This window comes from Gadus macrocephalus, chromosome 7 (genome assembly GCF_031168955.1).
Source record: "Gadus macrocephalus chromosome 7, ASM3116895v1".
NCBI classification, from domain to species: domain Eukaryota; kingdom Metazoa; phylum Chordata; class Actinopteri; order Gadiformes; family Gadidae; genus Gadus; species Gadus macrocephalus.
In genome coordinates this window covers 10,493,515-10,507,266 of record NC_082388.1, presented here as the reverse complement: position 1 = coordinate 10,507,266, position 13,752 = coordinate 10,493,515, and the positions used below count along the sequence as shown (strand labels likewise).

Genomic DNA, 13,752 nt, shown 5'->3' with positions numbered 1-13,752 from the left:
CACCCTTCTCCTTGCATTGAAACCGTCATGCTATATTTCCTCCACAAAACAAATTAGATTTAGAGAAAAAAATCCAGTTCTGGGAAGAGTGGTGGCTCTGAGTATTACTCCACTCACATTTCAAACAATCCTATGACGGATGCAATAAAACATTTCCCCCCAAAAAAACAACAATAAGACCAGCCGACTTGAGGGGTCCGGGGGGGGGGGTCACCTTGGGGGGCAGCTCCACGTCGGGCAGGCGGATCCAGGGTCCCCGGTCCTCCCTGATGGGGTGGTGCGCCAGCGGGCGGGGTTCTCCGAGGTGGGGTCCGAGTTCTGGCGGACCAGCTCGCGGGAGTGCGTGGGCGGGGGGAGGGGGCGAGGGAGGGGTCCTGGGTGGGGAACGCGGACATGGTCTTAGTGGGCTGGTCGCAGAGGGACTGTGAGCGCGGCACGGGGCGGCGTAGGGCTTGAGAGGGACCAGGTGAGCCATCTGGAACTGCACCGCGGGGGGGGCGACAACAAGCCCAGGCGGGGTTAGGGGAAGGGCAGGAAGAGAGAGCGCCGTGGCCCGATGGAAACGCACAGAGAGAGCGGAGGAAGTCCGTCATTGGGTATTGAGGAGAGGAGCAGAGGTCGGATGTTTCAGACGGAAGCGTTAGAAGGGGGCGCCCGGCGGAGAGAGAGGAAGAGAAGAAGACAGTAAGATAGTTGGATTAGGCAGCGTTATGAAAATAGCTGTTTAATGCACACAGGGACAGGCCCAGGTGTTTACATTTGACCCCCTCTTCCGTGTAGAGATCTACAGGCACCGGTGGGGTGTGAGTCTGCATTGCTCATCCGTCACCAACACACACACACACCTTGCCCTGCCCTCCTTGAGGTTCCACGGGCCGCTGCATGGGCGGGGTCTGGGCAGCCTGGCCCCCTCCTGATTGGCTGATGGAGTCTGAGCGCGACTGGATGGCCGTGTCGGAGACGGTGGTGCAGATCTTGGGAGAACCCTGTCTGTTGAGCTTGCTCCTCTCCTCCACCTTTGTCAGAGAGAGAGAGAGAGAGCGAGAGCGGAGAGCGAGATCGAGAGGGAGAGAGAGAGATATAACACCATAGAGAGACAGACACACACACACACACACCATAAAGAGGGAGAACGAGAGGGACAAACATACAGCAGATATAACACCAGGATGAGCGAGACAGGGGATTTAAAAACAGAGGCAACAGAGGGTCACAGACATGGGATACACACCAGAGAGAGAGAGACAGCCTGTTAGGTGTTCAGTCTGGTTACTTTCATGTCATTTGTATTTGCATTGTTCCTTTTTTCTCCACTGTATACATCATTAGCGATGATTTGCTAATATGACCCATATCTACCTTAATGCATGTAGCTGAGCTCACTGCAAGTCACTCGTTTGTTTAAAAGCTAAATAACTTAACAGCACTACGACGAAGCGCCATGCAAGAGGTCGTTTAGTATCGTTAGACAGTGTTTCTTCCTCATGGGTGCCTCTCTACACTCCAGTCAGATCTGCTCAGAGTTCAGGGGCAGCAGGGGCACACAGGCGCTTGTGGAGAAGCATGAGAGCTCTCAGCGCGTGGGCGTGCGCTGTGTGGGTGATGCTCGTGTGTGCGTGTGCGTGTGTGTGTGTGTGTGTGGGGGGGGCGGGCACCTCGCGGGCCCAGGCGGGCTTGTTGTTGGGCTCCAGGTTCTTGTTGTAGTGGTAAAGCTGGGGCTTCTTGTCCTGCTGCTGCTGCAGGGACACCAGGTAGGCGTGCTCCTGCTGCAGCTGCCTCTGCAGCCGCTCCGACTGCCTCTGCTCCTCCAGCTGCTTGCGCTTGTACTCCTGCAGGGCCACACACACCGACAAGGGTCCCGTCAAAGGTAACTTTATCGACACGGGCTTCACTTAACAACGCCTTTATCGACCACCTCGACGGGGACATGCCGATATTGACCACAAGGACTTTACTGTTCCCCAACGATACCGCCAACAACAATAACTTTATTAACATGTCGTCCTTCGAGATAACGCTTTTGGAAACGTCTTGTAAAAAAAGGATGTGGGGAAGGGAGAAAAAAGATGGGCTGTGGGTAAGAAATTACATGCCTTTGCCATGCTGTAGATTTGTGTTGACATGTTGACTATGATTAATTAATCAATTCATGACACTACCGGATCTACTACCACCTACCTACCCAGTACCTCGAGATTAATTGCAGTATGCATCCAAAGTCCTAAGTCCTATGATTTAGATACAAACCACGTTACAATTCCCAATCAGTGTGCTCCTTAGGATCTTAATTGCATTATCTGGTTCAGACGAGTCACAGAGATAGAGCCTCAATGCCACAGCCGTGCGATCCTGTCCACTTCAAACAGCCAGGCGCAGCTGAGCATCGCAGCTCAGTGCGGGGGGCTGCACTGCCAAAAGCAGTTCACTTTAAAATAATAAATAATAATAATTCCAGGCAGTAAAACAGCTGTGTGTGTGTGTGTGTGTGTGTGTGTGTGTGTGTGTGTGTGTGTGTGTGTGTGTGTGTGTGTGTGTGTGTGTGTGTGTGTGTGTGTGTGTGTGTGTGTGTGTGTGTGTGTAACATCTTAAGATGTTCATTGTGTAATTAATGCTTATCATCTCGTATAATCCAGTTACATTGCGTAATGTCTGGACTTCGCCCCGAGTTGAACACTGTCCTCAGTACATTGTGGTAATTTTTAATTGACTGTGCTCTCGGTGGGGAAAGTATATTTATGTTTCCCTAAATCACATGGTATCTGCCAATAGTATTATTTCCCTTTGGCAAATACATAATCTTCTTCAAACATAAGAGTACTGTTTCCTGTGGCACTACATTATCTTCTTCAGCATAAGGACTAAATTGCAATGCTTTACAAAGAATTGAACAAAGCGTGATGATGGATGAGAACACGCATAGAGAGAGATAAGAGAATCTGTGTTTTGGAATGACAGCATGTGCAGCTACTTCATATCCAAAGTGGCCAGCCCACACTTACTCAGAGATGTTAATAGTGATATAATGAGACTGCTTCATCGGTAATAATGTGGCTGGTTATTTTCCACACACCACACATTCAGTGTTCAGGTTTCAAGCGTCACGGCTTTCTTTATGAACACATTATGCACCGCGCTGCAGTGAACTGAGAGTGCTTTGTTAGTTCAGTATTGAAAATTACAATATCCAGTACATTCGTACTGTATGTATGTATGTATGTATGTATGTATGTATGATGTATGCATGTATGGTATTGTAATATCTATATAATACACTGCAGTATATTTGAATCCGATTGACACTTATATACTCAACATGTCAGGGATAGCAATCGGATCACCGTTGCGACACACAGCCACCAGACCTCAGATGCATTACGGTTGCAACGTGGGGGGTCTACATAACGCCACACACACACACACAACAAAGTCTACCCAGCGCCTTTCAGCCGGGTAGGTGGCGAGGTAACCATGGCAGCCAGAAGAGGAGAGTCATCAGAGGAGTTACCATGAGCAGAGCCTGCTCCTGCAGGAGCTGCTGCTGAAGGATCTCCAACTGCCGCTGTTCCTCCTCCAGCTTGTGTCTGATGAACTCCTGCAGGGGCAGAGGGGAGCAGGTCGGGGAGGGGGGGGGGGAGGGGGGGGGGGGGAAGAAGAGGAACAGGTGTGGGGAGGAATGAAGGGAGGCCGACGGAGGAGAGAGAGAGGGGGGGGGGGGGGGGGGGGGGCAAAGGAAAGTGAACAAAGCAAAGATGTTACGCAACGCCACTTCTATAAACCACCATAGAAATCGAAAAACGGTCCATTTGGAGGGTTTTACGGTGGAGCTGCAAACAAAAACTGGAGATGGAAATGGCTCATGCGTAGAGAACATGCTGACCTTTGTTACCAGAACAAAGCTGCATCAGGCTGAGAGAACATGAAACCCCCATAACCAAACAGAGGGCATAAAAGCCCCCGGCCAGTATCAGGTCCATTTGAGGACAGAGGGTGTGGTATATCCATACATCAGTTTTACATATTAACAGTTAGATCAGACCGCCAGGAACCAGCAGATGAAGGGAAAAGATTTAGAATTACTAAAAAACAACTTCTATCTGATGCTAATTATGGTGGACACCTTTTCTCAAGTCTTTTACCCAACGGTATGAATGTGACAAAAATTCTGACAGTTGATAAGTACTGCAGTGGGAACACTGTTGTCGGTCTTATGCGTTGGGTTGATTTGGACTGAAGACGTCTGAACAGTCTCACTCGTTCACATAAACAACACCGTGTGACACAAATAACCCCCATGGTAAACCACGGCTACTATGAACGTGAGGATGCGTACACAAGAGCCACGGCGGCCAATTATCTCGCACTTTGCTGGGGGAAAAACAAGGGGTTTTTGTTTAGAAACTGCAGAAATAGCGTGAGGCTGAGCTACGCGGCACCGAGAGAAAGGAAGCACCGCGCTGAGAGCTGCTGGTATGAGGCCAGACCTGTGTAACAGGGGCTCAGCTAGAGACCGGGGTACTATGATGCGCAGGAGAGCACACCCACAGAAACCCGTCTCTGAATAAATACACCAATTTAGATCCTAGCTGCTATGGCAACCTATTCGTGGAATTTTTTTCCACAGGGTGGGCGGTGAGGGAGGGGAGACGCCCCCACCGCCTCCCGATTGGCCGACCACAGGCTCGGGCGGCCAACGCCATTGGTTACCTGCTCCCTCTCGGCCATCCTCCTGTCCTCCTCCCGTCGCATGTCGTCGAGTCTCCGGTTGGGGACCCTTTTCCTGCTGCCTCGCCATGTCGTCGCTCCTTTCGCTGTTGCTGGGAGAAAAGAGTGTCAAGGCGAAGAGGGATGAGTACAGAGACACAGGGCCGCGCTGCGAGTTCCAGAAAGAGATGAGCCGATGGCCGATGGGCTTTGTTTCCTTTTGCTAATTGAACACCTTCCTTGTTGCCGTGCGGACGCACAGAAAATAATTAGCTGAAATTAAAATAATAAATAATCATGAGTCAGACAGTTTGTCTCATGGTGTGCGTGTGCGTGTGTGTGTGTGTGTGTGTGTGTGTGTGTGTGTGTGTGTGTGTGTGTGTGTGTGTGTGTGTGTGTGTGTGTGTAAAGCTCACTAAGTCACTTGTATCTTGTTTTAAAAACAGTACTAACTTTGAGAATTCCACTTATGTTCTCCTCTGAGCTAATGAAACAGAAAAACAGCCAATACTGGTTGGTGAATTATTTATGAAGCCAGCGCTCCAAAGTAAGAGTGTAACCGAGGCGAGTCCTGGGGAGAAATCACAACAGCAGTGGAATGTCAGAGGGCTGGAGATTAGTATTGTGACAAAGCTATCAGTGAGGAGGATCTGCTGGGCTTTAACAACACACCCAGAACAAGAATGTCAAAACTAAATAATTATGAAATGGCAATCCTAATCCTAAAATTGAAATATGGTTTAAAAATGGTACCCCTTCACAAGGGTCAGCGTCAGCAACGTTATGCGGACCTAGTGAGCTGAACACATCTCTCAACATGCACCGTTTCCTCTCCTGTGTGTTTATCTTAACCCCTCTGTCGCTCCGTCCTCCTACTCTTTCTTACCATCACACATTGGGAAGCTTTCTTTCAGGGGAATTGCTTTTCAAATGAAAACCCGACGTCTTGAAACGTCATCGCCGCACACTTTTCCCTCAGCCGCACATATGGAAAACAAAGAGGTTTTCAAAAGTTATTTGAAGCCGAGGGCCTCCCCTCCCTCCTTACGTCCCCTGTCTTGCAGCACACTGACCCATGCAAGGGCCTATGTCCTCCCCCTGGCTTCAAACATCCCCCCAAGAACAGCCTCTACACACAGCCATGGACTAGGCACCCGCCATGAGATAAATACTGTGTGTACACCGTACAGCGGGCGTCTTTATAGACGCCACGAGGAAAGGAAGGCACACCAAACCACTGAGGCCCACATATCGACATGTAAAGAGAATCCTAAAGCAGCCATGAATATTTCAATTGATTCACTTTTAACTCCGGGAGCCGTTTTGACAGAACAACTTCATATGGTGGCCGCCTGATCACATGGTTACCAAAACGATAACATTATTTTGTAAGTTAGACCTTTCTTTCACGATTTCACCAAAACCACAAGCCTCTTTATAAGAGCAAAAAATACCTAATTTGTTTAATGAAATCCAGCTACGATGGTCAAATTGGAATACTTGGATGCTTAGCTGGAGAGAGACAACTGAGTTTAATTTAGATAATCAAAATACAGCTTTAGTAGTTCGCTACTCTAACCTAAAAAAAATAAAAGAAATTAAGCTGAAACAGGCATCTTTGCAGGAAACAGAGGAATGCCTACTGAAATGTTACCAAAGTAATGCCAAAGGCTGTGTCTGAGGTTGACACTATTTAGGGAACAAGTTAGGCAGGGAGTTGAGACTCCAATTATGCGGCGGTATTGTTATGACATGTCTCGGTCACATAAACAAGCCGACATGTGTTACATGTCAGCCAGGCAAGACGTGTTCGGTGAATCCGCTGAAAATTAAAACCGCTTTACATCATGGGATATAGGGTGGAAAAGCATTATGGGTACCAAGTAGTGCACTATAGAGGGAACCAGATATGTATGCTCACATTTCGGACAACACTACAAAATGGTCACGCCCCAAATAGTTCACTATATAGGACCCCATATCTTGGCGGCATGTGGCTCAGGAGTGTCGAGGTGTTCCTGAGCAAGACACCTCATCCTAACTACTCCCGCTTCCGCCTTGCACGGTTGACACCGCCGTCGGTGTGTGAACGTGTGCATTAATGGGTGACCGTTCGGCAGTATTGTAAAGCGCTTTGAGTGGGCACTGGTTACAAAAGTGCTTTAGAAATCCAGTCCATTTACCAATTGGAACACGGTGTACATTTGCGGACCCCACTACAAAATGGTCACGCCCAGAAATAGAGCCCGACGATAAAAGGGAACGGGGCGAGCGGGCTTTCGGCACGGTCACGGCAGTTAGTGACAAGAAACACCTCCTACCTCCTCCAGGCGCCGGCGCTGCTCCTTCTGCTCCTCGATGCGTTTCTGCCGGTCGTGGAGGAGCTGCCTCTTGTGCTCCTCGGGGTCCCGGCGCTGGGCGGCCAGCTGGGCCTGCTGCCGCTTCAGCGCCTCGGAGCGCTCCTTGTTCTCCTGCTGCAGCCGCAGGAAGTCGCGCCTCAGCGTGGACTCGCCCGGCACGTTGAGGATCGAACTGCTTCAGGGGGAGGGGCGGGAGGGAGAACACGGACGGAGACAATCTATCAGTCAGTCATTTACATTACTGCTAAGTGGTTCCAGACAGGGCTTAGCATCAGGGTTTAGGATCAGGGTTTGGGACAGGGTTTAGGATCAGGGTTCTAGACAGGGTTTAGGATCAGGGTTTGTGACAGGGTGTAGGATCAGGGTTCTAGACCGGGTTTATGATCAGGGTTCTGGACATGGTTTAGGATCAGGGTTCTAGACAGGGTGTAGGATCAGGGTTCTAGACAGGGTTTAGGATCAGGGTTCTAGACAGGGTTCTAGACAGGGTTTGTGACAGGGTTTGTGACAGGGTGTAGGATCAGGGTTCTAGACCGGGTTTAGGATCAGGGTTCTGGACATGGTTTAGGATCAGGGTTCTAGACAGGGTGTAGGATCAGGGTTCTAGACAGGGTTTAGGATCAGGGTTCTATAGGAGTGTTCTAGTGTTCTAGTACGAGTGTTCTTCTAAACGGGGTTTAAGATGAGGGTTCTTCTAGATAGGGTTAAAGATCAAGGATTAAGACAGGGCTAAGGATCAGAATTCTAGACCGGGTTTAGAATCCTTTTTCTCATGGACAGGGCTATGGGTATGGTTTGGATCACAATGTGATTTGAATTTGATGTAATTTATTTTACTTTTGTGACTTTATTCATACTTTTAGATTGTCTTTTAGATTGCCATTTAGTTTCATGGTCTGCTGCTGTACTGAACAAAAGGCACCCGAGGGAAGAATAAAGTATCCATCTCATTAAATCGGCTCCATCCATCTGCACTGGGTTCAGACCAGCGGGGCTGTAGACATGTTATTACCTCGACTCCCGCTCATCGCCGCGGTTCTCGTCCTCCTCATCGCTGCCGCTGTATTCGTACTCCGTCTCCTCTGCACCAGAGACCAGAACACAGTGCTGCTCAGTACGAGCCCCGCTCTCCACGCTACCACCTCTTATACCAATCATCCCTGTCCAACACTCCAGGTTCTACAACTCAGACATGTGTCTCGAATGCTCGGCTCAAGACAGAAAGTTATATGTTACAGAAAGCACACAAAAAACACTCAGGAATAACCATTAAATAGGGGAACAGGACTATAGACACACAAATATATACAGCAAAAAAAAAAGAACTAAACATCCCATAACCCCCTTCATCAGCAGCTGATCCGGAGGGAGCCCACCTTTCTCGCCCCTCTTCTTGCGCGTGCGGTCGATGTGGTCCTTGAGCTGGATGCGGACCTGCCGCTCGGTGGGCTGGTCCCTGATGAAGGAGTGCTTCAGGAGCTGCTCCGTGGACGGGCGGCTGGGGTAGGTCTTCACCAGGCAGCCCTCGATGAAGTCCATGAACTTCTTTGACCTGCATTGAGAGACCTTAGTGGATCAGCTAGAAGGGACCGTGTGTTGTTTCGGATGTTTGGTATTATTTATGTAATTAATGTTCCTGGTCAAAACACTCGTCTGATTTGGTTTGTGTGAATAAGGACTTGAAAAGGCTTTTCAAAGTTTAAAAAAGACACGGACTGAAATCCATTAAAGATTCAACAGGAATTCAATGAGCACAGCACAACACAGTGCAACTTATTTACTTATTATAAAAGCTAACCCTGCAAAAAATACCAGCAGCCACAAAAGACACTCACCACTTCTTGGATTTGAGTTTGGGAGGAGGATTCCTGGGAATCAGAAAGAGTGCTCTCATTGGGTGCATGTCACACAGTGCTGGAAGAGAACAGACAAACACAGGGGAATCAATCCACTGCAACCTCAGTCATGGGACTTTCCCGCAAAATAAGCAACCAAAAATAACACAGAAAGAACCAAGATTTATTTCTCTGATTTACCAAAAAGTGAATGTATGTGCCCCCACACACCATGGTAGTGCAATAACCTCCACAACAACGCCTAATCTTTACAGCCCCATAAAGTGTTCTGGTTGCTGCGGTTATTCAAACACAGCCCCCTGCCTGGGGCTGAGTGTTACATCAAGTATCATTTCAAGGCCTGTGACTCACTGTGGCCTCAGCGTAGGTAGGGAGCTAGCTAAACCTGTCTGGTTAGCCTTCGCCGTTCCCATTCCCACGGTGCCTTTTGTCAGGCAAACCTTGTTGATTGAAATGAGCTGCTGCACGCACGCAATGGGGGGCAGGGGGGGGGGAAGTGTTTTCAACCCTTTTCGGGATACACCGACACCCGTAGGATACATGTTCTACCATGTCCTTGCTCCCAGGAATCTGGGCCTTTCTTAACCGGACGTTAAAAAGAGCCACTTTGCATCACATAATTAAAAATTCAGTATCATCTTTGTTTTTTTACTTAGTACTGATATGACATCAACAGAAAACGTAAACAAATCCTAAATTAGATGTATTGCCATGCTCTGCTGTGGTGAACTCTCCTATTTCAGGGCTCCAAGCACGTGGAGGGAGAAACCACCAGGACCACAGCGAGTGTGGAGCTAGGAGAAGGGTTTGGTGGGAAAATATGGCCCTTTATACTGGACAGGAGTCCCAGCGATTAAGTTTGGACTTGAAGAGGAAAGGTTTTGGGAGGCTGACCACGGCAGGTCATACATTTGTAACCACGTTATTGACAATACTTTCCCTATATGATAAACATAGGAATTAATATTGAGAAACTACTACAGACAGAGAAGGCCAGAACATTTATAAAATCCTACGCATGGAAAAGGATTAGATAATAATGTAAAATAGTAGATATAATAGTCCAACCCAGATCGGAAACTTGACTATGGAGAGAAGGAGACATTTGTAATTATGTGAACAAGCTGCATGTTTTATGATGGAAGCAAAACCAACTGGAATACAAAGCCAATGTGTGGTTGATCTAGCGATCTAACAACAACATCGCAACAAGTGACCATCACAGACCAACAGATGTAGGAAAACCATTGGATTTATAGTGATTTAGTTATCTGTGGCTGGAAATCAATATTTGGGTGGAGGAATGGGCTTAATGATTACTAGGACTGTGTGAACTTTGTTTTTACACATTTCCCTCCATGTCTTTCAAAGACTTGTATGGCATACCTTTCCTAACCAAATGTAGAGCTAAATGCTGAATATTATTTTTATACCACTGTTGCAAGCTCATTTTTGAGTCAACTTAAAATAGATCTTCTAACACTCCTTGGCCATGACCAAGTCAAATGGAGAAGTGGTTTGCTATACTTAGTTCAAATCCTAACCTTTATTTTTCTACTCTGCTACCACTTTGTACTTTTGACTGATACTTTTGACTTGGTTCCTTTGTGAGACATAATTAACAAAAGAAAATCCTTCTTAATACTTCAAATCAGAGGGAGACGTATGATGTGAAAAAAAAGACAATGTCAGAGAGAGAGAGAGAGAGAGAGAGAGAGAAAGAGAAAGATAAAGAGAGCGAGAGCGAGAGAGAAAGAGAGACTGTACTCACGCGGAGCTCCCTCGGCCATCTCGATAGCTGTGATTCCCAACGACCAGATATCACTCTGCGAGAGAGAAACACAGGGAACTCGTCCATTTCACTTTGAAGGTTTTAGCTCTACTGACTAATGGATGTCGGGGGAGCGAGCGAGGGGGGGGGGGGGGGGGGGGGGGCAGGTAATTGGACATGAAGAGGTTACCCTGTAGTCGTATGTGGAGTCCGGGTTCTCGTCGCAGGCGATGACCTCCGGTGCCATCCAGTATGGCGTGCCGATGAAGGTGTTCCTCCGACCCACGGTGCGGTCCAGCTGTGCACTCACGCCAAAGTCCACTGTGTGTGACAGGTAGATGTGGCGGTTAGAGTGGTTGACCCGCAGCCCAAAAGGTACCGGGTTCGATCACCAAGCATATATACCATGCATATAGCTAGGCTGGCAACAGCCTAGCTATATGCATGGTATATTATACCATGCATATAGCTAGGCTGGCAACAGCCTAGCTATATGCATCACGTGCGACACCTAGCCTCTACCTGCTTCATAATGATCAGTTCCTTTTTGCCTCTGCTTCTAGCCCTTTTGCCTGCTATGCTACCTATGCTATTATGTCTGGCCATTAGGGCACCCGATGCACTGCTCAGGTGGGATACATTTTTCTGTGTACCTTATAATAGGTTTCTCCATTGATAATGAAGAGTTATTCTTGGCCCTTTAGAAGGGTTTGGAGGGTGTCATATAGTCTGGCCCGTGAGGCCTTTGAGGCTGCTACTGTGATTAAGGGCTATACTAATAAAATCGACTTGACATGCATCTGAATTACCTGTAAGTCGATTTGGTTAAAAGCATCTAGTAAATGACTAAGCAGTACTAGTGTGGAATGGACAGTGCAATGATATAAATACATGTTGTACAGGGGTTTCAAAAGTGCACAATGTTGTTTGCCAAGTTTAGCCCCAACCTTTTAACGGTTACATAGAACAACCAAGGTACTTCAAGCCACATCCTTTGATGCGTCACACTTTCCGCGTCTTGGTTTCCCCGTAACAGAACAACTTCAAGCAGAGAGCAAAATCATCCCTAGCAGGATTGAGCGGTGTGCTGTATTCTCATAATTCTCCTGCAAATCATTTGAAATTAAAAGTGAAGTGGTAAAAGGTTTTTGCTGGACCGTTCCAATGAATGGCTCATCAACTCACCCAGTTTGACCTCAGCGTTCTCTGTGAGCAGGACATTCTGACCCTTGATGTCTCTGTGGATGACTTTATGGGCGTGGAGGTGTGCCAGACCCTGCGTTAAGACGGACACAGACAGGTCAGATCCTCTGCCGTACAGTCTTATTGTCTACTTCAATCTCCCAGCTCCCTGCTCCAGACAGTCTGGGTGAGCGTCTCACCCTGAGGATCTCTCTGCAGATGTAGGCGATCCAGTCCTCCTTCAGAGAGCTGCCTTTGGTGTTCTTCACCAGGTCGGTCACAGAACCGGCGCCACAGAACTCCATCACCAGCTACAGCCAACGCAAAGGAAAAGACTGTAAACCACCGCCGGCTTCAGACAACGGTGACTCAACTGATTGAATGAAGAGCTTGTCTAAAATAGTTGTAAGATTGAATGCACACAAGAACAAATTTGCCTTTTTACTGCCATCCATAGACAGTAATCTAACCACCACGTCACTTTTGAGGGTTGCACTATATCCAAGACTATAATATTAATATTTCAATGCTGTGATAAAATAATTTGTTTCAGTCCACGATTCTTCGCGCTCCAATCAACAACAACAAAATCTCTCCTTGTTAATATAACAGTCGCATGACTGCACAGGTATAGACGAGGTGTTAAATAAATCCCCAAACAAACATATTCACCACAAACCCAAGTGGCCCAAACTCAATTTTAAAACATTTGATTCCATGAGCTGCGTGTTCCTCAGTGATTGCCTAGACTGTGTCGTTCATCTTTAGGACAAAACCCGCATAGAGCGCAGAGAGAGACCAACCCAGAGTTGATCGTCATGTCCTGGTGGGCTCTTCTTAACGAAGGCGCCGTAGTAGGTGGCGATGTTGCGATGGTGGCTGTATTTCTTTAGCATGTTGATCTCTGCCTTGATCTCCTCCTCCTCCTCCTCCGTCACATCCATCACCTTGATGGCGGCCAGCTGGCCCGTCTTGACATGACGGCCCTGGTTGGAACACAAGTCAATCATCTTTAGCGTCGCACCTCAACACAAAGCAGAATATAGTTAAATAAAACCCATGTCCTCCCACGACCCTTTTTTTTTTTGCCCTTTGAGTCTAGTAAGCGTTTAATCAAAAACTATTGCTGCTCATATAAATTGTTCTGATCTATTTTGGGATACTTAGGTTCAAGTGCAGCTGTCATACACTGTTTAATATGCCATTTGCAAACGTTGTCATTTGAAATAAACCAACAACTAACGATACAATATACTAGAAAATGCATTTCCTGCAGCAAATGCGCTGAGTGCTGTAGTGCATTTTTTTTTAATAAAGCCACATAGATTAAGACATAAAGAAAACGTTAAATGGCTTAAATCTTGTGAAGGGATTTGAACAGAGCTCAAAATTCTAAATGGAGTAAACAATGTAAACAAGCACACCATTTAAGAAATGTAAATGGTTGGAAACAAATAAATTGACAGCTGAATGAAAGCGCAAAGCATTGCTAAAATGCAGATATGTAAAAGGAATTGAACTGAAGAATCTGAAATGGCCGAAATTGTATGTACTCGCCTTATGCTCATTTTACCAGCCTAAAGCTATTAAATGTTGTCCAATTGGGCGGGAAAATCACCCAATCTGGCAACGCTGCCTGAACGTCTTAAAAAGTAGTCCAATTGAGCGAGAAAAACGACCCAATCTGGCAACTGCCTGCACGTCCTCGTGCGCTAACCTCAGATTAAATCAATGACCAACTGAAAACAAGCCGACATGCAATTTAAACTGTGATTTTGAAAAAGTATGAAAGGTCATCGAAATTCTGTTTTCAGAATGATTATTGTAGATACAAGTGTGTTGATTTGTTAAACCTTTGAACGAAGGTTAACGATAAAATATT

The 13,752-nt window shown here is 47.1% G+C and overlaps 1 protein-coding gene across 1 annotated transcript in view; it reads right to left on the bottom strand.

Annotated features, from left to right (window-relative positions):
- mink1 (misshapen-like kinase 1) overlaps positions 1–13,752 on the bottom strand; it is a 35,657-nt gene that overhangs the window by 16,439 nt on the left and 5,466 nt on the right. Inside the window, 19 exon segments of the mRNA XM_060056614.1 lie at positions 215–286; positions 289–344; positions 347–442; positions 445–481; positions 846–1,016; positions 1,656–1,829; positions 3,506–3,592; positions 4,705–4,767; positions 4,769–4,795; positions 4,797–4,814; positions 7,023–7,236; positions 8,074–8,143; positions 8,438–8,613; positions 8,897–8,975; positions 10,689–10,743; positions 10,879–11,009; positions 11,874–11,964; positions 12,071–12,181; positions 12,674–12,856. Of these exon segments, the coding sequence (XP_059912597.1) occupies positions 215–286; positions 289–344; positions 347–442; positions 445–481; positions 846–1,016; positions 1,656–1,829; positions 3,506–3,592; positions 4,705–4,767; positions 4,769–4,795; positions 4,797–4,814; positions 7,023–7,236; positions 8,074–8,143; positions 8,438–8,613; positions 8,897–8,975; positions 10,689–10,743; positions 10,879–11,009; positions 11,874–11,964; positions 12,071–12,181; positions 12,674–12,856 (1,911 nt within the window).